This window comes from Clarias gariepinus, chromosome 4 (genome assembly GCF_024256425.1).
Source record: "Clarias gariepinus isolate MV-2021 ecotype Netherlands chromosome 4, CGAR_prim_01v2, whole genome shotgun sequence".
In the NCBI taxonomy this organism is placed as follows: domain Eukaryota; kingdom Metazoa; phylum Chordata; class Actinopteri; order Siluriformes; family Clariidae; genus Clarias; species Clarias gariepinus.
Genome location: NC_071103.1, coordinates 29,429,075 through 29,454,009, shown reverse-complemented (window position 1 = coordinate 29,454,009; position 24,935 = coordinate 29,429,075). Strand labels below are relative to the sequence as shown.

The 24,935-nt window shown below is 36.9% G+C and overlaps 2 protein-coding genes across 2 annotated transcripts; one reads left to right on the top strand and one right to left on the bottom strand.

Annotated features, from left to right (window-relative positions):
- The first annotated feature begins 1,958 nt into the window (after positions 1–1,958).
- On the top strand, positions 1,959–9,717 carry LOC128520255 (zinc finger protein 329-like). The gene is made up of 6 exons (XM_053494411.1): positions 1,959–2,528; positions 5,466–5,504; positions 5,708–5,752; positions 7,267–7,325; positions 7,889–7,970; positions 8,120–9,717. Exons 1-6 carry the CDS (start codon positions 2,240–2,242, stop codon positions 8,932–8,934), a joined length of 1,329 nt encoding a protein of 442 aa, XP_053350386.1. The 5' UTR covers positions 1,959–2,239; the 3' UTR covers positions 8,935–9,717.
- A 1,543-nt stretch (positions 9,718–11,260) lies between these two features.
- On the bottom strand, positions 11,261–24,632 carry prune (prune exopolyphosphatase). Its single transcript, XM_053494410.1, has 8 exons — positions 24,424–24,632; positions 19,319–19,426; positions 18,323–18,516; positions 16,739–16,923; positions 15,947–16,105; positions 15,695–15,789; positions 15,030–15,188; positions 11,261–13,850 (listed from the first exon to the last, which is right to left on the bottom strand). The coding sequence occupies exons 1-8, from the start codon at positions 24,460–24,462 to the stop codon at positions 13,452–13,454; spliced, it is 1,338 nt and encodes a 445-aa protein (XP_053350385.1). The 5' UTR covers positions 24,463–24,632; the 3' UTR covers positions 11,261–13,451.
- Positions 24,633–24,935: the final 303 nt, after the last annotated feature.

Here is a 24,935-nt window from a genome sequence, read left to right as displayed (position 1 = left end):
GGGCGCTTTGTAGGTGCATTACCGTAATTTCTGTGTCATTAAATTGTAAACTGTCATTTGAGTGACAAGTATAGCCGCACCCATCTTGAGGGGAAAAAGTGCTATACTTGTTCAAAAAGCGCTAGATGCTGTAATCTGGCTCATAACGTCTTATCTCAACATTTGGATTTCTTTTATGGTGCAGGTTTAACTTTAGGCAAAGACCTAACAACTGCCAAAGTTTTAATGGACTTTGTTTTGTAAGCTGGAACTGGTGTGGGGTTGTTTTTCAGGAGTTGGGCTCAGCCCCTTAGTTCCAGTGGTTTCTCTTAATGCGTCAGCCTATCAAGACATTTTGGACAATTTCATGCTGCCAACTTTGTGAGAACAGTTTGGGGACGGCCACTTTTTGTTTAAACTTTTTCTTGTCCAGCATCAGTATCTGACCTTACAAACTTTGCGGAAAGCCTTCCCAGAAGAGTTGAAGCTGTTATAGCTGCAAAGGGTGAGCCAACATCATTTGAACCCCACGGATAAAAAATTTGATGTTACTGCATTTCATATGCATGTGAAATCAGGCATATATACAGTATATATATACAGTACATACTTCCTCCCAGAGAAAATTTGCCCATAGTGTGTGAACCTATGGGTTGTAAAATGGGATTCAATACAATGTAATCACCACTGCCCACCACAGTCCCTCATTGGACTACCAAGGTGCCTAGATGTATGTAGTTATGTATGTATATATATTTTCTATTTTATACTAAGTTTTCTACTCACTACTTATCAATGGATGTATTGTTCACGAGTCATAGCGACTTTGGATAACTGAGTCAGAAAATGATATCTAAAATGTCCTAGCCTATAAAAATCTACACAAACATGCCAAAAGAAGAAATAGTTTTGTAATAAAACATAGCCATTAAAAGTTTGCAGCATTATTCTGATTACTATTTGTTTCCTTTTTTTTTTTATTTGAATATACACATCATTAAGCATCCCTAAAAGTAAAAATTACAACAAAATGTCTGATTTTCAAAAAAGAGTGGTCACTCTGCAGGTGAACTTTCCCGTAAACAACTAGCTAGGAATCTTGAAATACCCCTTTCTACTGTTAACACTATTATAGTTCAATTTACTCAAAAGGGGAAAAAACACTAATAAAGCCACGTTCCAATCAATGTGAGCTTTATGCAAGACATAGTACTGTTAAAGATCTGTTGAGATCGTACAACTGTTTTTAAGGCTTCAATTGTGACAGAAAGATTTCAAATAACCCAATAAAAGCAATAATTCCTCCTGTTGACTTTACAGAACAAAGAAAGAAGACCACATTTTGTCACATTTGTGGTAAAGAAGTGGGATGCCACAAAAGCCATCAGGAGTGGCATGACCAAATTTTAAAATGCCATATTTGTCACTAGATGTTTTCTTACGAGGCTTCTTTTCTTGCCTTGCACCTCGAGGGTCCGGGTTCGATTCCCGTCTTGGTGTGCTTGGAGTTCGTGTTTTCTCCCCGTGCTTGGTGGGTTTCCTCCCACAGTCCAAAGATATGTAGATTAGGTTAATTGGTGTCCTTAAATTGCCCGTAGAGTGCGTATGTGTGTGTGCCCTGCGATGAATTGGCACCCTGTCCAGGGTGTATCCAGCCTCGTGCCCTAAGCCCCCGGGGATAGGCTCTAGGTTCCCGCGAACCTATGATGATGAGTGAGTGAGAGAGTGGGTGGTTAAAAAGTACGTTGTATTTAAACTTTAGTACGGAAATTAAATAACTGGATAATAACCTGGCTCAGGATCAGCTATGTACTGTACGCGGTATTACATGGTAAAAAATATGTACAGAGGCGCTTCTCGGTCTGTCCAGCAGAGGGCAGTAACCGCTTCATAAAAATAAACGAAGACCTATTTACATAGCGGAAGTTGTCGTCTGCAACTAAACTAAACTGTCTTTTACTAAGTAGTGCACTACATAGGGTATAAAGAAGTAGGCATTGAACCCGTTGTAGGGCGCTATATGATCAGTATGGAGTCATTTGAGAGTGATTCTAAAGCTTGGTCTCAATATCACATGCTTGTGCACTGAACAGTACGGCACAAGGGCACCTACACTAGTAGACTTTCTAGTCCTGAAGTGTGTGATTTGGAACGCAACGCAAAAAGCTAACAAGGAACTTTAATCAGCTAAAAAAAGGGGATTCATTATATGCTTTTTAAATATAATTCAAGTTAGTGTGTGGTCTGTAAGCTATTAAAGATGGTGGACTCCCATTTCCACGTTCAGCTGACAGCAGTGCTGGACGTGCTGATGAAGACGGCGGTGTCGGACATCTGTGCGCTGGCCGAGAGCTGGTTTAAATCCCTGCACATGGAAATAGCGAGAAGCAAAAAGGAGAACGAAGACTTGAGGCAAAAGCTGCAGAGCATGGAAGAGCAGGAACAGCACCAGGCTGCGGCCAACGGAGAGCTGCAGAGGAACACGACCAAAGAGGAGAAACAGGAGACTGGCAGTGAAGTGAGGGGTGCAGACGGGCAGTGGGGTTCACGTCAGTAAACTCTCTCTCTCTCTCACACACACACACACACACACACAGATGGTGGGAAATATGTAGAGGGAGACCAGGTTACATCCATATCTTACAGTTTTCAGAGACAATAGTTGTATTTTGGTTGCATGTCTTCCCTACTGTCTGGACAAGTGCACTACACAGGACATGGAGTGGATGTCCAGCTGCATAGAGACAGTAACCAAAAGACAGGTTGTCCTACAGTGTGAGCTAAACACATGGTGATGTGAGAAATGACCAGAAGTTACTAGTGCAAGAACAAAAAACTACAAGATGTACACTCACCTAAAGGATTATTGGGAACACCTGTTCAATTTCTCATTAATGCAATTATTTAATCAACCAATCACATGCTTCAATGCATTTAGGGGTGTGGTCCTGGCCAAGACAATCTCCTGAACTCCAAACTTATTGTCAGAATGGGAAAGAAAGGTGATTAAGCAATTTCGAGCATGGCATGGTTGTTGGTGCCAGACGGGCCGGTCTGAGTATTTCACAATCTGCTCAGTTACTGGAATTGTCATGCACAACCATTTCTAGGGTTTGCAAAGAATGGTGTGAAAAGGGAAAAACATCCAGTATGCGGCAGTCCTGTGGGCACAAAAATGCCTTGTTGATGCTAGAGGTCAGAGGAGAATGGGCAACTTTGACTGAAATAACCACTCGTTACAACCGAGGTATGCAGCGAAGCATTTGTAAAGCCACAACGCGCACAACCTTGAGGCGGATGGGCTACAACAGGAGAAGACCCCACCGGGTACCACTCATCTCCACTACAAATAGGAAAAAGAGGCTACAATTTGCACAAGCTCCCGAAAATTGGACAGTTGATAACTGGAAAAATGTTGCCTGGTCTGATGAGTCTCGATTTCTGTTGAGACATTCAAATGGTAGAGTCAGAATTTGGCGTAAACAGAATGAAAACATGGATCCATCATGCCTTGTTACCACTGTGCACGCTGCTGGTGGTGGTGTAATGGTATGGGGGATGTTTTCTTGGCACACTTTAGGCCCCTTAGTGCCAATTGGGCATCGTTTAAATGCCACGGGCTACCTGAGCATTGTTTCTGACCATGTCCATTCCTTTATGACCACCATGTACCCATCCTCTGATGGCTACTTTCAGCAGGATAATGCACCATGTCACAAGGCTCGAATCATTTCAAATTGGTTTCTTGAAGATGACAATGAGTTCACTGTACTAAAATGGCCCCCACAGTCACCAGATCTCAACCCAATAGAGCATCTTTGGGATGGTGGAACGGAACCTTCATGCCCTGGATGTGCATCCCACAAATCTCCATCAACTGCAAGATGCTATCCTATCAATATGGGCCAACATTTCTAAAGAATGCTTTCATTTTTGTGAAGCTGCTTTGAGACAATGACCATTGTTAAAAGCGCTATATAAGTAAAATTGAATTGAATTGAATTTCAGCACCTTGTTGAATCAATGCCACGTAGAATTAAGGCAGTTCTGAAGGCGAAAGGGTGTTCCTAATAATCCTTTAGGTGAGTGTATAAGAAGACTTTAAACTAAAGCATATACATCACATTTTATGGTGTAATCAGTATAGTGAAAAATTACAGTATGTTGTTGTTCGTCAGAAGTTATATTCACCCAATATTGAGACCTGCTATGATCAGGTGATTTTTATGATAAGATAAATCAGTATTAATCCCAAAAGCAATAGGTTAATGTTTTAGGGAAATTTTATTATATTTTTAAACAGAAACACAGACGTAAAGCAGGGGGGTATTACTTTTACACATGGCTGTATATTACACTGTGTTGTTGTTGTATATAATTTCTTAATAAAACCGACAAAATGTTTTGAAGTTTCTACACATATTACAGATGGACAGTTGTGTTTTCCAAGATGCCAAATAATAAACTTCCGCTTGTGTAATGTTTCTGATCAGAAGATTCTGAGTTCAAATCCCAGCACTAAAAAAAGTCTTTATATCGTGACCGGATCTGTAGGTCTGTAGAAGAATGTCTGTACAAACCTGTTTCAGGATGAACTGGGATGTTCAAGAACACATTAATCATAGTTTATCTAATAGAAATTTTATGACTTTGATTGTGATTCTTATAATTTAGTCATTGACTAAGTTATAAGAATCACAGGCCTCGTGGGGACATGCTTCAGGACGATTTGTGTTATACAGGCCAGTCCAAAAATGTATAAATTACAGCATTTGCTCACATAGATAGTCTATGACTTCATGGCACATTTACATTCACAACATTGATTGAGACACACTCATCCAGAGTGACTTACATTTTATCTCATTATACATGTAAGCAGTTGAGGGTTAAGGGCCTTTCTCAAGTGCTCAGCAATGCTGCTGGTTGTGGTGTTTGAAACCAAGTCCTTCTGATCAGTAGTCCAAGGCCACTAACAACCCAAAAAACCCTAAAACAACCACTGCCTAGGATTGTACACGAGTTCAGATTGACCCAACACTAGAGCAGTGGTTGTTTTAGGGTAAGAAGGGAAGTTCTTAGTGCATACTGTACAGTATGTCAATAAATATAATTTACTGTCAATAAAATGAAGTCAGCTGACGGCCTGAATGTACTTAACGACTAGGTTATCATATCTGTGTAGTTTTTTTTTTTCTCTGATGTAAGAAGCAAATTTCAGGATTCAGAAGAATAATTTTTACACATGAATTCACCACCTGAATTTTTTTTTGGCTGGGCAGTGTATTTACTAGATCTTATCTGAATCAGTATTCACATGTTTTAGACATAAAACATGTAAGGAACACATTTTAAAGACTGTTTGACTGTCAGATTCACATTACCATGCTCTATAGATTTTTTTTGTTTGTTGGTAATTTCAGTTTCTTAGAATGAAATGTTTGCAGTTGCAACAACAAATTAACGGCATTTACTTTCTTGTGTAGAGTCTGGCTGCACAGCGTTTGCAGGAACCTCTACAGGAGGTAAAGAGCACAGTAACACAACCTTGTTAATACAATTGTCATAGAGATATTAGTCAAAGCCATTTGTGAGAATACACTTACACTGTATGTTAGTGTCCTTACTGTTTCGATCGACAATCCTATATATTTATTACTACATTGTTTCCTAATCATTGAACATAACTTTAATTAAATTTAATTTACTGTTTTGTTTCTAATTCCAGATTTAGCTGCCAATGCACAACTGGGGTCGCCTTCTTCTGAGGAAGGTGAACAGTTTTTTCCTCTACCAGTCTACCAGCTTGATTTCTACAGTTTTGTGTAGAGCAATAATTCCTCCTGCTTTTTACAGAACAGAGAAAGAAGATCACGTTTTGTCACATTTGTGGTAAAGAAGTGGGATGCCTCAAAAGCCATCAGGAGTGGCATGACCAAAAGTTAAAATGCCATATTTGTCACAAGATGTTTCAGAATAAAGTTGTCTTTTCAAGACACCTGACCTTGCACACTGGCACTAAGCATGCTTGTGATGTATGCAGGAAGACTTTTCGAAGTAAAAGTGGTCTGTTAAAACACTTAAGTCATCACAAAAGAGACTTGGAAAAGTGCAAGGACTGTGACCAAGTGTTCCCTACTAAACAAACCCTGTATTCGCACAGAGAAAAGACACACGCTGTGCCAAAACATTGTCCTTTTTGTGAGCTTACCTTCTCTCGTAACAGCAACCTTAAGAAGCACCTACAGAGGCATAGCGCCGTCCATATTTAGCCAAAACTTAGAGTTATGCTTTACAGACTGTTAAGACACGTAATTTTTCAATAAACACACACAAATAACTCTAAATTGTTGTTTGGCCTTCAATATTTTATAACGCTGGTAGCTGCTGAGGGGGCTGATTTTCAGACGCTCTGTACCTTTGAGATTGATCAGAATGCTATTCACTGTATTAGGGGTATGAGAAAGAAAAACATTTTTTGCATTCTAATCTAAATGAGTGTTAAAATGTGTTTAAAGAAATGACCATATGGATATTACAGTAAAATTAATGATCATATATAATATTTACATTTAGGCATTTTGGCAGATGCCATTATCGAGAGCGACTTAAAATTTCTCATTATACTTCTAAGCAGTTGAAGGTTAAAGGCCTTGCTTAAGGGTCCAACAGTGGCAACATGGGGGTTGTGGGGTTTGAACCTGGGCCTCCTGAACCATAGTCCAAAAGATGGTTTTTGGTGTATTAATCCAAACCAAATCTGTAAATTTACATGTATAGCATAATCATTTTTACAGTGTCAATAAAAAAAATATTGTAATTGAACATGTGGCATGTTTGCTGAAACTATAATCTAAAGGTACAAACCATAATAACAATAATAACTTACCTAATAATACCAGAAAGTAATCAGTCCTGATGAGGTACTATATATCTGATCAACCTTGGCCCCAACACAGCATGTATTGAATGCAAAAAAGTATATAATCATTATATATATATATATATATATATATATATAAAATTAAAAAAAGAGTTGACATTTTGTTTGAGCTGTGCTGCATGTGGGCTTTACCAGAAAATTGAACTGAAAATGACAATCTCAGACTATAGTCGGTTCCAGTGTCCAAAACATAAGCGATCAGCAAGTGCGATTGGAATATGTTAATCCTTTTCTTTAAAAAAAAAAAAAAAAAAAAAGTGTACCGTTTTACCATTTGCTATCCTTTTGCTCATATGTTAATATGGCAGGCAGTCATTTATTAATCGATTGTGTCTGTTATCCAGACTCTTTGAAAAGAAATTGTTCAGCAAAAGAATCTGCGGCACGCAAAAGAGCACACTCGGTAAGCATTTTCATATTTGGAAAAAAAACAGATTACTATATAGAAATACTGTCATATAAATTAAACAATACATTTACATAAAATTTACATTAAGCCATTTGGCAGATGCTCAAATCTAGACACTCAAATATTTCCGTCATTGAATTGATCCGTACACTGGGTTCCTAACTATAAGTACCATCAGTTAAACACTGTTGGGAAGTGGGTTTTTTTGGGGGGGTGAAAAACACCAAAGAAACAGATAGGTCCTTTAGCTTATTTTATTTGAATATGCACACACAATACCAGTCACACATTACCAGCTTTTAAAGAAATAAAGAATGGAGATGTAAGAATATATATCTGAGATACAAAATATATATTGAAACTATTTTTTCAGTGAATATAAGAAACGTACAACTAAGCATTGGTTTTTCATTTGATTAAATAATGACAAACCTTAAAAATGCTTTATTTAATACATAGAAGCAGACTTGATCTTTTGATTTGGGAAGAATGCTAAAATAAAACAAATTATGACAGATCTTTGTCTTTGCTATCATTTTGTATTTTCTCCCTTTCAGAGATGGAATCATACATCAGTAGGCACTAAACCAGAAATGATGAACAGATCTGGTATAGAAAGATTAGAGCAAAGGATAGAGGGTAAGTGACTCAAACCACCGTACAATAAAACTACTATAAAAGATTTCCTATTTGTTGATATAATATAGTAAATTTTAGTTAAATCATTATAGTAAAAAATTCTTTATTTGAATCGTTTACATTTGTTGTTTATTTTTCTGTTTGTCCAGATGCAAAAATATACAGTCAACATTATTCACCCAGTGGCGAACTCAAGACTGAGTCTAGGACGTCTCGACCTGCTCTCCAAAGCTTTAAATGCAGCAGTGAGGATGGCTCACACCATGGAAATGAGATCGAAGAGAAAGACGACTGCGTGGTGCTGGATGATATATGCGAACCTGAGAGCCCTCAACTCGTAAGAGAAGAAGAGCAGGAGTTTGACGTCTCCTGCATATGGACACCTGACCTAGAGCAGAATTCCACACATGGGCTTCGAGATAATCAATCAGACTTTACAAACTCGGACTGCAGAATGACTTTAAATCTGAGCAAAGATTTGAATTTAGAATTGCCAGCCAGAAATGCTCAACATTTTGATTATTCCAAAAGAACCTCGGTTTCTCTATCGTTTGAGAAAGGGAACACATTTACTTGTAATATCTGTAGGAAGAATCTTTCAACAAAAAATTCGCTTGCCTCCCACTACAGATTGCACACCGGAGAAAAGCCGTTCATGTGTGCGCAATGTGGAAAGAGTTTTGCCAAGAAATTTAACCTAGATGTCCACTACAACATCCACACCGGGGCAAAACCCTACACGTGCACACTCTGCCCGAAGTCATTTGCGGATCCAAGTGCTTTTAGACGACACGAATGGATCCACAAACGCGAAACGCAGCAAAGCTCATGGAACACTAAATATAAATTCAGCTGTAACACATGTGGGAAATGTTTTCTCTCAAAACCGTCTCTTGCTGCACATTCTCAGTTGCACCATGCGGAGAAGCGACACAATGTACAAAATGTTCTCTTCAAACTCTAAAGAGAGTAAAAAAAAAATGAGCTAATGTTTAAAACACAAGAGTTTATTTGGTAAAATACTTACAAAAAAACAAACACAAAGTTGATAGCAATCTGTGAAAATTGAGTCGGCCTTGTTTTTTCTTTTCCTTGTGTGTGTGTTTTCTAAAGCTGTATCCTGAAGTTTTCTTCATATAAACATATACACATTTGAAACTATTGATGCTTAAATACTGGACATGATTGGACTTTATTGTACAAATAATCAAAGGTGATTAATTATATATTTTTCTGAAATAAAATATAATGTGGGGTTATGAAAGAGTATTTTACTTGCATAAGATCTTTCTTCCCTATAAGTACATTACTCACTTCCATCCCCTTTCGTCTATTTGTCACTATTGACTCACAACTACTTGAACGGTCACCTTCGCCTTATTTGGAGTTTTTCCACTGTTCCCATGTATTTTTTTTTTCATCATTTTTTTTTTTTTTTACTGCAAAAAGGGCAGTGACATGTTCCTGACTCACACCCCAAGTAGCAGATTTAAAGCCAGATTTAGAGTGTACAATCAGCTAATATCTATCACCACAGTGTACAAGTTTGCTTTTTGGAGTATTTCTTATCTGGACATTTTTAGACATTGTGCATATTTTACAGTGTGCTGAGACAAGAAAGTAATCTTTGTAAACATAGAGAAGACATCACTTTGCTGGCTGCAAAACATAAATATAATTTTTTAACAAATCCATTTATAAATTTACGCTGCCCAGCTAAAACAATAAACAATCACATAAGAGCCTTTGATTGAATAATTACTGCAGCGATTAAAATGTTTTTAGCATTTGTTTTTCATTTCTTTAACAACTATGTTACAAGTCATATCCAGTCTTCCTATCAGAAAAGGCAAATGATTGGTCTGCATCAAGCAAAGAAAACAGCCAGGGAGCATGTTTAAAAAATTATTGGGATAAAAAAAAAAAAACTGTCCAACGTGTAATTTAAAACCTGGAGGTACAATGGTAAACCCTTTACTTTATGAAAGAAATGTGGCTGGAAAAACATATAAATAACCATGATCAGTAATAACTTAAATGCTTGGTAAAGTTGCATTATTACATGTATAAAAAAAAAATAAAAATCAGAAATCACAGCTATGTCTAATAGTGAAAGTAAGAGCATTTCCATGTACACAATGTGGTGAGATGAGAACTCTGGAGTCAGTGTTATGATCAGGGGTCACGTCAGGCAATAAAATACAAAAGCTGACCACCTGAATGATCTGAATGACCAGGTTATCACATCAATGTAATTTTCTTCCCTGATGGCACAGGTATATTCCAGATTGACAATGGAAAGATTCTTTGGGCTCAGTTTGTCAAAGAGTGGTTCTGGGTCCATGAGAAATTATTTTCACATATAAACTAGTCACCACAGAGTCCTGATCTTAACCCCATTGAAAGTCTTTGGGATTTGCAAGATCAATACAAGATCTTGGCAAAATATTAATTAGCTATGGATTCTGGAAATATTATGAAGTTGCACAAGGTTGATGAAACAATGCCAAGGTGATTTTAATTAATATTAGTATGTGCAAACTTTATTACTATTATTATTATTAATATTATTATTATGCCAGGAATTTTGGCTGCAGATAATCTGTAAGGACAAAAATCACTTAGACATTGTATAGCTTAAGTCAAGAAATCAACTTTCTTGTATCCAAAATTCTTGCCTTACTTCCTATTCCTGCCTACTGTAGCTTATAATTTCTTACAGCCACATTAACATGAATGCCTTGTCTGACCTACGACCTGAAAGTGCATCTGAAGTTGTCATATAAAGATTTGTTTCAGAAATAGCTTACCATATCCTGCTTGCATAAACTTAAAAAAAAAAAAAAAAATGATGATAACATCTTATTGATATTTTCATTAAAATTTAAGGTGTCTGATTTGCCTCGACATTTTAAAACCTGTCAAACTTGATGAAAAAACAGAAGTACCAAAAACTTACTTTTATGCAAGTGATTCAAATAAGCATCACAGTTTAGACTTTATAGTGTCCCCTATTAAATAGATGATGATATAGCAATCCTTCGGAGTGTGGTCTTGAGCCAAAGTTTGTAGTGAAGACAAATATTCTCATAAAAGTCTTATCACTTGCAGTGTTTAATTACCACTGAGGACTTTGCCGTCATGACACTTCCCTTCTTATTCATTAATATTAAATATTAATGCAATGAAAATTGACAGACTATTTTAATCCAGCTCTACTATCGACCCAACGCCAGCCCTCATATTCAGCCATTCATACCTCTCAGAGCTCCACTGCAATGAAGATCATGTTCACAGTCACAAAACATTCTTGTTTTTATTAAACTAATTTGTAGCAGAACGCTGAAATAAGAAAAGGCCCTAGAATTAACAGAAGACAAAAACACACTGGGATATGATTGTCCAGCTTAATTTAAACCACATATACACCATGTGTAAACCATACAGCTTTAAATATTGTCAAATATCTTTTGGACTGTTAGACTGATAGCTAACTAATTCTATCCTTAAAAAAATATACACACACTGTCCACTTTATTAGGAACACCAGTACACCTGCACATTCATGCAGTTATCAAAGCAGCTATGACATGGCAGTAGCGCAAGGCCAAAATAATCATGCAGATAGGGGTGAAGTTCACATCAGACATCAGAATGGGGAAAAAATTGTGATCTCAGTTACTAGCCATGGCATGGTATTTGGTACCAGGTGGGCTGATTTGAATATTTCAGAAACTGCTGATCTCCTGGAATTCCCACACACAGCAGGACCTAGAGTTTACATAGAATGGTTCCTAATAAAGTGGTCACAAGTGTATTCTTCCTGTCAAATAACAACCCCACAGACCAGAATACAGTACATATACAATCTGTCATATTCGTCATGTAAAAACACATATGAAATGTCATGTTCCTTTATAAAAAGCCAAAAATTATTCACAGTGATTGAATTTACATTGATCCTTTAGATAACTGTACTTCTACAACAACTACAAAACCACAACTCTCACCAATGTCCCATGTCATGTCGTTTATCTAAAAGCTGCCAGTACAATACCTATGATGGATCACAAACCTGATTCTCTTGCAATCAATATCAGACTTAATTTAGATTAATTTTACTATATAAATATATTTCTTTGCATGCTAATAATACTTAATAATTGTTATGTGATAAAAAAATACAAAACGCACAAATTATTCTTGCATAATGTACCTAATATTTGCATTACCAATTAAATAAATTTTATAAAAAAAACTAATGACTAAGATGATAAAGCTATGCACACATTACCTATGTAGAAATAAACACTGAACAAGCTGAATCTTGCTTTAATACTCTTTGGTAATTTCGTACAAAAGTCTTCTTGCAAACTGCCTGCAGACGATTCTCATGAAATAAGCTTGTTCGCATGCACAGCAGTTTGAGCTACAGTTCAGCTGCATTAAATTACTTGGCTCTCGAGGCAAAAGTGGAAAAAGATCACGTTTTAATGTTTTATGCTATAAATTCACTTAGCTCTTTGACACCTGATGATCTAAAGCAGGACATACAGTAGCTAAAATCTGTAATGCTTGCAATGCCTCCTTATAACAACTTCTGGAGGCAGAACATCTACAGTAGTATTGATGTCTAGCACATTTAAGTAAGCAATATGAGTAATCATTCATGAACCGTAATAAAAGTTTAAGCATAATGCATTCCAGCACAGGTTTTAAGCTCATTAAAAAAAAACCACAACAGCACATCGTACTATAAACCCAAATTTAAAACTATAAAAACCACAGTGTAATGTATTTATTTAATAATGTTTCTTTAAGCTAAAGGTAATCTAAATCCCAATTGGATTGTGTATTAATTCTAGAGTTATTTATTAATAATACTATGACTAGATTACTTTAAAAATAAAGAACTGAATGAATAACAGCCTAATTCACATGAATTAATGTTTTTTTTAATGAAGGTATGTGCAGGCAGCCTTAAGATAAAACCACTGAAGATTAAATGCACTTTACATGTGAAACACCGTACCAAAGTAATGAAACTATTAATAGTATTACTACTTCCTGCCATTATGTTTCTGTTAGATTTAGATTAAAATAATAGAGGACCTGAGGAAATATTTCTTAATCAACTAGTTGAATATAATATGCATCCATGGCATGAGCAGCTGGACTAAAATAATATAAATAAAAATTATTATTACGGAAAGAATATACAAATAATTATCCATGATAATTATGTCCAAATGTTGAACATATCTCGCTTCTTCACCTAAACATGCAAGTACCCTATACAAGACACCAGCAACATGTGCTTTTCCAATTAACCTTATTCGGGGGAAAAAGAAACCGTTTTGGTTTTCCTGCCCTGTGCTAGCTGTATATGCAGCCGTACTTAAGCAAGAAGAACTAGTTTTCTCCAATGGCTGATTTTCGACTTAACAGGCTGCGAGGCTCAGTGATAAATCTAGTGTGCCATCATGGTCCATCATCGTCCTCCCCACTGACTATCTTCCTTACCTTTTCCACCAGAACATCTGTATTGATTCTAGGTAGACCATTGTCCAAAGGACAGCCTTCAACCAAACTGTTCATGGGTGTTGGAGGAACACCAGAGTCCTCTTCCATCATGGTGTCTTCACAGCACTGCTGAGAGTCGCCCTGTTGTCCTTGTGTGCACTCATCGTCAAGCTCCAGGTCCTCCAGCTGTTCCATTTTCCTCTCTCTGTCTTTAAGATAGTCTGAAATGATGGGAAACACCTTCTTGCGTGAGGCCACTGTGTTGCCCTGAACGTAGGCCTTCACGTCTGTATACGGACTGCTCATGGGACTGAGATTCAGATTGGGGTTCCTGGCTTTTTCAAGTGCTTTAATTACCTATTGAGAAAGGCACATTTTAAGTACATGCTGTCCTTAGAGATGGACAAGAATGTATCAAAAAGTACTTGGCTAATTGTACAGCAGCATGGGATCTTTTTCTCTACTATGAAAAATTGTGAGATTAGGCTCTTCTTAATTGAAATACTGCATGGTTGTTTTTGGCATACATCTATCTTAATTTAGGTTTACACCTCTTTCACTGTGGCATCCAACTTGATTACAGCATGATGTTAATTATTGCTTCAACAGTATAATGCAAAAAAAGCAACTGCAATAAAAAAAAATTGCAATTTAAACCATCTTAAATCCAGTAAACTCATCCATTTCTTACTAAAGATTATAATAAATGAAATATATTAGCATATTTCCAAACATACTGTACTATTTTTAAACAGATATGCTTTTATTTTATTGGCAATCTAGAAATAAATTATATAATCCTATATTTGGTTGCAATGGTTGCAATGCAAAAAGGACAGTAGATTCAAAATATTTTCAGTTGCTTTTCTTTCTTTATTTTTTTTGCAATGTAGGGGTTAGGGATTGCATCTTTTAGCAGACTAAAAGATTTCACCACCAGTACCACCATGTTTGCTAAATTGCCTCTCTAAATTGTTTATGTTGGTTCTTGCAGGAAAATATAGTTTTTTGAAAGAATGAGAAAGACAGAGATTGTAAAACAATGTCGTTTTTGAACAGATAAAATGTGTCTGCTACAGTACTTACGCTTGGTAAAGCTTTCATAGCGCCTTTAATCTATGATGCTGTTAATTGGTGATTTTTTAAGCTGTTAACTTTAAATGAATTCTGCAGCAGAGCTAGGTTTTGGTCTTGATTTCCTGGGATGGTCTTCATAAGACTCAGTTTCATCATGGGGCTTAATGGGTTTTGCTAATGCACTTGACAACACAGTTCTTGCAAGGACTATTCCAGAACAGCAGACCTTTATGTCTTAAAATAATAACTGATTTTCGTTGTTACTTAATCACCTAATGCCATATATGGTATTTTATAGTTTAATGAATCTTCCAATCTGAATGAATTGGAAGGTGTGTCCAAATGTTTCACTAGTACTATATTCTAAAATGGTATTTTTAAATTGTAAATATATGTAACAGAAATACACAGCAGACACTGTCCTTATGTGTGGTATAAACTGGGTGAACTCTGGGGTACCTCGTCCCTGTTGCGTGAGCTGGAGCTGTAAACCGCCATCTGCCTGAAAGGTTCCTTATTGTCGATGAAAGAAATAGTCATGGCCACAAGCAAATTGTAGTTATGCTTATGACAGAATTCACAAAGCTCCTGTTGTAGAAACTCTCGTTGCAGGAAAGCCTAAAAATACAAAGGACTTTTTTCAACACTACTGAAAGCTACTATGGGGATGATCAAATATAAGCCATTAAGTCAATATTAAAACATGCAATACTGTGGTAGTTTATCTGTACTTTTAGATTTTAAATATTTAAGTAATTTATTAATATATTATGGAATTTATTTAATATATTAGTATTTTATCAAGCCAGATTGCTCGAGTTGAATGAGATGAATGAATGTTGAATGAGACGAGTTTGTGAAACTACACTGATTTTTGCATTATTGGTTACAATGCAATCTCATCGCACTAAATGTTTCATTTTAGAGTACAATAAAGATGTCTTTGCAAGGTGCATGTTATTGTTTTCCACATTTTCACGGACCTATTCTCACAAAGGTACAAATGGCAAGAACCGCTACAGCTATAATGCACGACACACCCTGTTTGGCATTCAGTATGACTACATTGTAAAAGCAATAGATCTACAGTGGTATGTACTGTAAAAGTAACTGAAAGCACTTACCTCGAGTGTCATGTAGATAACACTGACAGCCAGTCTTAGATCTCCTCCTGATAGAGTCTTCATGTCTTTTAACAACATTTGCTCTGTGGTAAGGCCTGTGGCACATAACACAAACATGTATGTTTTCTATTTCGACAGACGTTATATAATATGCAGTGTCACATAATGAAGTTTGCAACAGGCATATTTTATTTTTAAAAATTGATTCCTGAAGTTCACATTTAAAAACTTGTTTCATGACAGCCCACAAACCTGACACATCAAACTTGGCATTCTGTAGAGACTGAAAGAGGATGCTCCGAGGAGGGAGCTTAGGAAAGCGGCTCTCTAGAAGGATGACATACTGGCTGTCTTTGGGTGTAACTTTTCCTGCCTCAGGTGCCATATTGACACAGTCAGTGATAATTGTGCCTAAAAAAAAACACAGCACTAAGTATGTTATATGAAAAAGTTATTTAATAAAGTTAATACAAATACTACAAAAAAAAAAATTTGCAACACAAAACACAGTAAATTAAATCCCTATACGCCCCCCCCGCCAAACCCCTAGGCCTTAACACAAAAAAACAAAAATGCATCTCTGAAGGGCAGCCATGAGATTAAATCTGGTTTGGGGTGGTTACTTGTCTATTGGGAACTGGTCTGTGTCCAAGATAAGCACTCTAAGCTCATGCAGTTGATTTCAGTCTAAGTAAACAGCAGACTGTGCGGTGCGGACATGCATTCATGTTGAAAATTGCTGCCATAGTGCCTGCAAATCAGCCATACTGTTTAATGACTGTACTAAGCCTCACACACCAATCAATCTGGCTATTTGCACGAACATCAGTGAAGCATCCAATCTCTCTTTAAAATGCTTTTTTTGCTGTTTCTCTGGTGTAAAACCTGGGCAAAGCTCGCTGTTGCGACCCCTTGCAGGGAGCAGCCGAAAGACTAACAACATTTCTCCAGATAGATTATCTGAGTTATTCGTTTTTTTAAAACTGATTTGTGAATGATGCCTTTTAGGCAAAAAAATATGCCACTGTGAGTAACTGTACTTACCATATAGGAGCTGTGCCACCTGTTGATCCAGCAGCTCAGGTGCCTTCTGGACAATGCGCTCTGTAACCAGGGTGGCACAAGAGCCCACAGGCTCAACAGTAACGGGACAGGAGGAAGACTCGGTTCTGTCTAAACGATGATGATCAATTACTTCCACCACAGCATTTTCTAGTGTCCTGTCAGCCCTGCACAAAGAAGAGATTGGATATATTCATATGAAATATTTACATATTCTATTCCAGGTTCATGTGATTATTCATAACAATAATACAAGCAAGAAAAGCGGATATAGTCAATAATAGATTTTCTCTGAATATTTATAAACAGAGAACAAAGAAGATTAAAAATATCCTTATCATCATGCCAAAACCCAAGGGGTATGGTCTTTTATGGAAATAATCAAAAATGACATACTTAAGACACCTCTTTTAGCACACAAATTTGTAGATTGCATTTTTTTTTATTAAAGAAACTCATACTTTGTTTTTTTGTTGATAGTTCCCCAGTTCCTGTTATTGCTTCTGTTAACTGGTATACACACGGACTCCACCAACTGTCTATCCCGTTTCCCTCTCATGAAGATAAGGAAACTAAAAATGCAGCTTTCCATAAAACTGCAAACCCATTTAGTTGTTCTGAAGACTTTGCCCTGTCTGACTTGCAACTTGCAAGTTACAAATTCACCTCTGACTCATTACACATTGCTGAAAATCTTGTCACCACACCCACCATATCGCAAATTTCTCCATATTAAATAATTATACGAGTTTAACCGGTTAAATTGATGCGTCCACTATAATAAGTAGCTTTTAAAGTTGTTACTACAGGAACAATACTATACTAGATTGACGTGCATGAACAAATTACTGTCGGATCTGCTTTTATATGAAATTAATTTGTGCCTTGTTACTAATTACAAGTCAGCACAGCGCCAAGTTTCCTTTGTATTAATTCCTCAACTATCAGAAAAAAGTTAAGTAGAAAGTATATTTTTCTATATCTAATCATCTACATGATATCTAATTTCCTAATCATCTACAACTTAACTAACACTGTTCAAAAAAAATAAAAAAAAGAAAAAAAGAAAAGAAAAATCACACAAACATTCGATAATATCTCGTTGGACCGCCTGTTGCTTTGATTATGGGTTGTGGCATTGTTTTATTAAGTTTGTGATGTCACAATATTTATTTCCATCCAGAGTGCCATTAATTTCTCTTTAAGATCTTGTATTGATGATGAGAGATGACTACTGTGTAAAGTAGTGTAAAAAGTCTTCTCCAGGACATCCTAAAGATTCTCAATAGGATTAGGGTCTGGACTCTGTGGTGGCCAATCCATGTGTGAAACCGACGTTGCATGACCCCTTGCTATCAGGGTTCAAAAATCCACTGATGGAAAAACCTGGTCATTCAGGTCATCAGCTGACCTCAATTTTGGGCACATAACGTTGTAAATAAATTTTACACATTATTTTTATCTAATTAAAGGTACATAGTCTTGTCCTTAAGGGGAACATTTAAAAAGTTTTTTAAGAAAGCGTCTTCAACATAATCCTGTTAATTCTGTAGTAAGGAAACTTACTCAGGTAGAACGTTGTGGTCCACTAATGTGATGGCCAGATTTTGCAGTCTGTGCAAGTCCACCTCGTCCCTGAAGAGCAGGTGGTCCTGGGACAAACCGCTCTCTCTCAGCAAGAAAATACTGTCAGATCGCAAGGGAAATTCTGCTCGTGGGATGTTCAGCACAGGCACTGCTGCCTTCACAGAGTTGGAGGTCTAGGAACCAAACAATGAGGACTTAAATAATTGAATTACAGCAAAATTATTCTGAACAAATTTTCTATAATTCTGGAAATGGCAAGTAAATAAAGGTCTAAACTAGTAAAAATACACTAAAACGAACAACACTCACCAAACACCATACTAATACTGGGTAGGGCCTCCCTTTGCTCTCAATTTTTACTGACTCAGATTTCACATGATGTTGGAAACCTTTCTTTTAAAATTCAGGTCTATGCCAACATAATTGCATCAAACACTTCCTGCAGATTGTCCAGATGCACCAGATGCTGTGAATCTCACATCCCTTTGGTGCTCTATTGGATTCAGGTCAATGACTGGAAAGTCCACTGAAGAATATTGAACTCACTGTCATGTTCATGAAAGCAGTTCATGATTACTTTTGCTCTGTGACATATATTATTATGCAGGAACTAGCCATTAGAAGAAGGTAAATTGTGGCCATTAAGGGATGCAGATGGTCAGCTACAATCCTAAAATAACCTGGGATGGATCAGCATTTCCAGGCCCAAATATCGCTAAGAAAACATTCCTCACAGCATTACACTGTCTCCACCAGGCTGAACTGTTAATGCAAGTAAGGTTGGGTCCCTGGATTCATACAGTTGGCACAAACGAGATCTCATTTTCCCTATTTTGATAGTTGATGTGAAGATTAGTCAAAGCTGCTTGATTTTATGCACTGCTGACCCTCACATTAGACCTATTATATATGGGTCGATGTACAATTGTTTTAAATAAAGCGCTCAGTAAATGAATGAATAACTGAAGATCTCACCTTTGACAGAAAATAGGCAAAAATAAGGGCTGATACCATAGAGTCCATATCACATGCCTCATTTCCCAGTACAACATGAAGCTGCCCAGAGCTGTTCTTTATATGACCCTAAAAATATATAAAAAGCAAAGAAAAATTAATCAACTTTAAAATTATACCCCACAGACCTGCAATCAGCTTAGTACAAAATGGCCAACTATCATTTGTCAAATACTTACAAATAGTAAAATAATTTTTACTGAAAATGTCATTTTCACTTTAAGGTCAGACGAGGCAATTGATTTAAAAAATGCATTTTTGCTGAGGCTCTGATGGTAATGCAGTCCTGCTTACTGCCTCACTTCTATCTCACTGTCGCTCTAATTGCAGGCTGGAAGGAAGGAATTCAGGTCAGTTTTTCTGCTACACATTGAGTTTAACCATTAACCTTGAGGGTGGGGGTGGATGTTAGAAGAGCTGCTATTTAAGGTTTTTTTTCTTACATGTAAAACATGATTAGGTCTGACATCCATACTTCCATGTGAACTCAATGCTGTGAAAGCAGAGGCAGTATATACTGTATGCTGCTGTGCTTTTCTCTATGTGCTACGCTCTTGTTTATCAGTCCCATATCTCTATTATTTAATTTTCTTGGAACAAAGTGTGCTTTCATTACTCATTTCTTACAGACACAATTATCTTGCTCTGCATGTTGGACGGAATTTGGCGACCAACTGATAACTTCCATGTGATCTAATAAATTTGGGGGGTATTTAGTTCAAATCTTAAACCAAAACAGGGGCTGCATGGAATGGGGAAAAATTATTCTTTTGATGCATTGCAAAACATTTTTGTAAAATACAGTATACACAAATACACAAACTTCCAGACTTTTATATTGGCATATGACTAAGTAAAAAAAGAAAAAAAAAAATTAACATTAAAACTAAATAGAATTACAATATATTCCATTATGATCAAAAAGACATGTTTTACACACAGCAGTTGAATACACTAAAATTAATCTATGCATAAAAATTTAAATAGTATTATCGCTTTTTTACAACCTGAATTTAAATAAAATTACAAAACTTAATTAATCTGCAAAGGTTCTAGGATGTTCAAGCAGCCATTATTTGTCAAATATACACTACAGCAAGGTGAAATTCTTTTCTTCAAATATCCACATAGCTACACTTTGAGTGTATTATCATCAGTTTGAGTCATGTTTAACCAAAACGTTTATACTTTAATGTTAAATTGTACCGTGATTACCATGCAATCAAACTATATTTTAAATTAAACTGTCATCATTAATTCAGAGAAGCACCTTTAAACAAAAAATTTAATACACATGATAAACATGACACATGATATGAAAATATACACTATATGGCCAAAGGTTTGTGGAAGCCTGACCTTCGCACCCACATGTAAGCCTTTCAGAAACTGTTGCTACCAGGCTGGAAGTACTAAAATGTTTTTGTATTCTGTACTGTAGCATTACAGTTTTGCTTCAGTGGAACTAAAGGGCCCAAACCGGTTCTAGGATAACAATGCCCCTGTACACAAAGTCATGAGAAGGTCTATGAAGACATAGTTTGCCATGGTTGCACGCAGAGCCTTGACCTCAACCTTACTAAAATCCTTTTGGATTATTTGGCACGTCCACTATGATTTTTGGCATGTGAGATCAGAAGGTCGGTGGTTCAAGTCCCAGCTCCACTAGATTTTCATAGTTGGGCCCTTGGGTAAGGCTCTTAACCAGATCGGCTTCAGGGGTGCTGTATCATGGCTGACCCTGCACTCTGACCCCAGCTAAACTGGGATATTCAAAGAAAGAATTTCACTGTGTGTTATCTTAATCTCACAAATGCTCTTGTGGCTAAATGGAAACAAATTCCCACAACTAGAAATCTAGTGGAAAAAAAGAAGCAAAAACAAATCTCCAGTGGACATACACATTACATCACAGTGAAATGATTACTTTTTCAGATATCCCAGCTTGATATAGGTGGCTGGGGTCAAAGTGCAGGATTAACCACGATACAGCACCCCTGGAGCAGATATTGGTAAGGGTCTTACTCAAGGGTTTAACAGTGTCAGCATGATTGTGCTAGGGCTTAAACCCCTGACCTTCTGATCAGTAACTCAGATCCTTAACATTAAGCCACCACTAACCTTTTGAGGTTATTATAATATTAAGGAGACGTAAATCTATAACTGGGTGATGGATTAAAAAAAAAAAAAAAAAGCAAGAGTTTCACCATACAAATAATCAAGATACTGTATCACAAACCTTTATGCTAAAAAAAACAGACAAGATATTTTTCTCCCTGACATCTGGCTGACTGTTTGCTGTACTCACCACTGATTTAACAATATGAATGAGCTTTCTGTTCAGTTTGTGTAAATAATCACCAGCAGCACTGCTTTAAAATGCATGAGAAATAACCGCTATTCATTTACTGTTATCACATGAAGGCTGGTGATGCTTTAGAAAAAAGAAAAACGTTCTGGGGTTTTAAAGTTCTGAAGGTGTAAAATAAATTATACATTACCACACAGTATGTTACATAGTTGTTGATAATGACAAACCAACTATTTAAATGTTAGGGGTATTATTGAAATGTTTACAATAATAAACTAATACATTTTGTATGTTTGTATGTAGAGACAATTCAAAGACATGAGGCTCAAATTGATAGACTTTATTAATAGACCTTCTTTTTTAAGTGTTAGTGAGGTTTGTGTTAAAAGTTCAACAATAAGTGTGTCATGGCATGAAAAACAGTCATCTTTATTTATGTTAGACTTTTATTCAAGTGATGACTAATATATAGGGGGGCCCAAAAACGTATACACAATGACCTGTTGTAGCACCAGTGACGACGATCACGTGATAGCATCAGTGATGGCTTGACTACTGACATCCTTAGAGGAAACATAATACTACACATTGCTGCTATAATTAAATTTGAGTTATAAATAACAACTGTTGAAGTAGGTATACATTTTTTGAGCCCTTCTATACACACACACACACACACACACACACACACACACACACACAGGCGCAAAAAAGTATTTAGTCAGCCACCAATTGGTAAAGTTCTCCCACTTAAAAAGATGAGAGAGGCCTGTAATTTATCATAGGTATACCTTAACTATGAGAGACAAAATAATAAGAAAAAAAATCCAGAAAATCATGTCCCCCTGTGTGGTTCTGGGATTTTTGCCCACAGTTCTTGTGATCATTTTGACCCCACAGGGTAAGATCTTGCATGGAACCCCAGGTCGGGAGAGATTATCAGTGGTCTTGTATGTTTATTTTCTAATAATTGCTCCCACAGTTGATTTCTTTACACCAAGCTGCTTACCTATTGCAGATTCAGTCTTCCCAGCCTGGTGCAGGTCTACAATTTTGTTTCTGGTGTTCTTTGACAGCTCTTTGGTCTTGGCCATAGTGGAGTTTGGAGTGTGACTGTTTGAAGTTGTGGACAGGTGTCTTTTAATTTTTAATGCCATTAATACAGGTAACGAGTGGAGGACAGAGGAGCCTCTTAAAGAAGAAGTTACAGGTCTGTGAGGGCCAGAAATCTTGCTTGTTTGTAGGTGACCAAATACTTATTTTCCACCATAATTTGAAAATAAATTCTTTAAAAATCATACAATGTGATTTTTTTGGATTTTTCTTTGTTATTATTTTGTCTCTCATAGTTGAGGTATACCTATGGTAAAAAGTACATATTCTCATATTTTTAAGTGGGAGAACTTACACAATTGGTGGCTGACTAAATACTTTTGTGCCCCACTGTTTGTGTGTGTGTGTAAGTACAAATCAAAGGAGACAGAGGTTTGGATTTATTTTTCTACATTCTAGAACAATACTGGATTTTTTTTAAAACTGCAAAATAAATATGTAATTAGACAATTAAGTAACAACAACTACAGTCAGTTATTTTAAAACATGAAGGTCAGCTGTTCTGGAGTAGTTCTTGCAAGAACAGTACTGTTAAGTGTATTTGCAAAAACCCATCAAGCCCCATGATGGAACTGGCTTTCATGAAGACCATCCAAGGAACGCGAGATCAAAATTCACCTCTGCTGCAGAGGGAAGTTCATTTAGAGTTACCAGACTCAAAAATCACCAATTGATAAACAGTACCTAAAATCAGAGGCATTATTAAGGCTTTACAGTGCATAAGCATAACTAACTGACATGATGTCACTTTGACTCTGCACCCAAAAAAATATAAATAAACAAAATCCTGACTTGTATGTTGTAAACCTTTTTTGGTTGGATTGAAAAAGTTACAACAGAAATACATACATCTGCCCACCCATTTTCATATTCTCATAAATTCATGGTGCCCTTGTGATGTGTTTAAAACAGGAAACGTGATGTCATGTTTTGGGTACTGATTTTATCTTTTTGACTATTATGGCATATCAGACGGTAATGTCAGCATAAGGGTGGATGTGTTGGCTTGTTTTTATTTTACCATCTAGTGACAGCTTGTCTGAAATTTTCATGGCGTGACACAAATATAATTAATTATATTAATATCATAATTATATAATATAATAACTGCGATTTCTGTAAACAAAATATATCTCGGAACCCCTAAAGATCCACTTCTTTCTGAGACTCAGATCTGCAATAAGATTGTGCGCGTGTCCACGGAACTGTTTATTTACAAAACCACACACACATATACACACACACACACACGTCACCCCGTTGGGATCAAAATAAAACGATGCATAACCAAACAAGGGGAAAAGCACAAACGTAAATTCGAAGAATAATTCGTTTGTTTTATTCAAATGCATCATTTGCACTACGTGTTCCACAGGGAAAACATGCAAATAGCTGTAAATAAGTTTAAGAAAGAAAGTAAGAAAGAAATTAACACGTCACAGTAATACTGTTGACATCGTGCGCGTGCTTGGTGAAACTATCAACTTTGCCCGAGTTTGTGCTATTCTTACAGCCTTTAACCAGGCCAACATTAATCCATACACTCCCATTTTCCATGAAAGGAGCACCTGAACTGACATTACAAACTCACTCAACTAAAGACAGAACAGTGTGCCTCGTCATTACCGCATCGCGTCCTTACCTTCAGCGCGTCCCGACAGCTCTTTAAATACGCTTCCATTCTCACATACAGCCTCGGGACACTCGTGTACCGAAACGTCCTTGTTGATTATGAAATTGCCCTCTCGGTAACCTGTGTTAGCGAAGTTTACTACCTCACCAATGCACTCGCTCCAATAGATTATGCCGATTCACTGCTTTGGTTTTGCGAGTATGTCCTGTCGTCATCATTGTGCGCCGCGGCAAAGCGACACTACGCCACGTGATTGGGCGTAACGCAGTAAACCTCAAAAATGATTTCCCCCTCGCTCTCTTTGTTGTCAAGTCAACATACCCACTCATAGTCTATACCGCTTTATGTTGTATACGGATGTCTCCTCATTCCAAGACACTTAGCGCTCGAGGCGGGGTACACCCTGAACGGGGTGACAGCCCATCACAGGGCGCGCGGGCAATTTGGGTTCGCCGGTTTGCCTAACGTGCATGTCTTTGGACTGTGGCAGGAAACCAGTGCACCCGGAGGTATCCCATCAT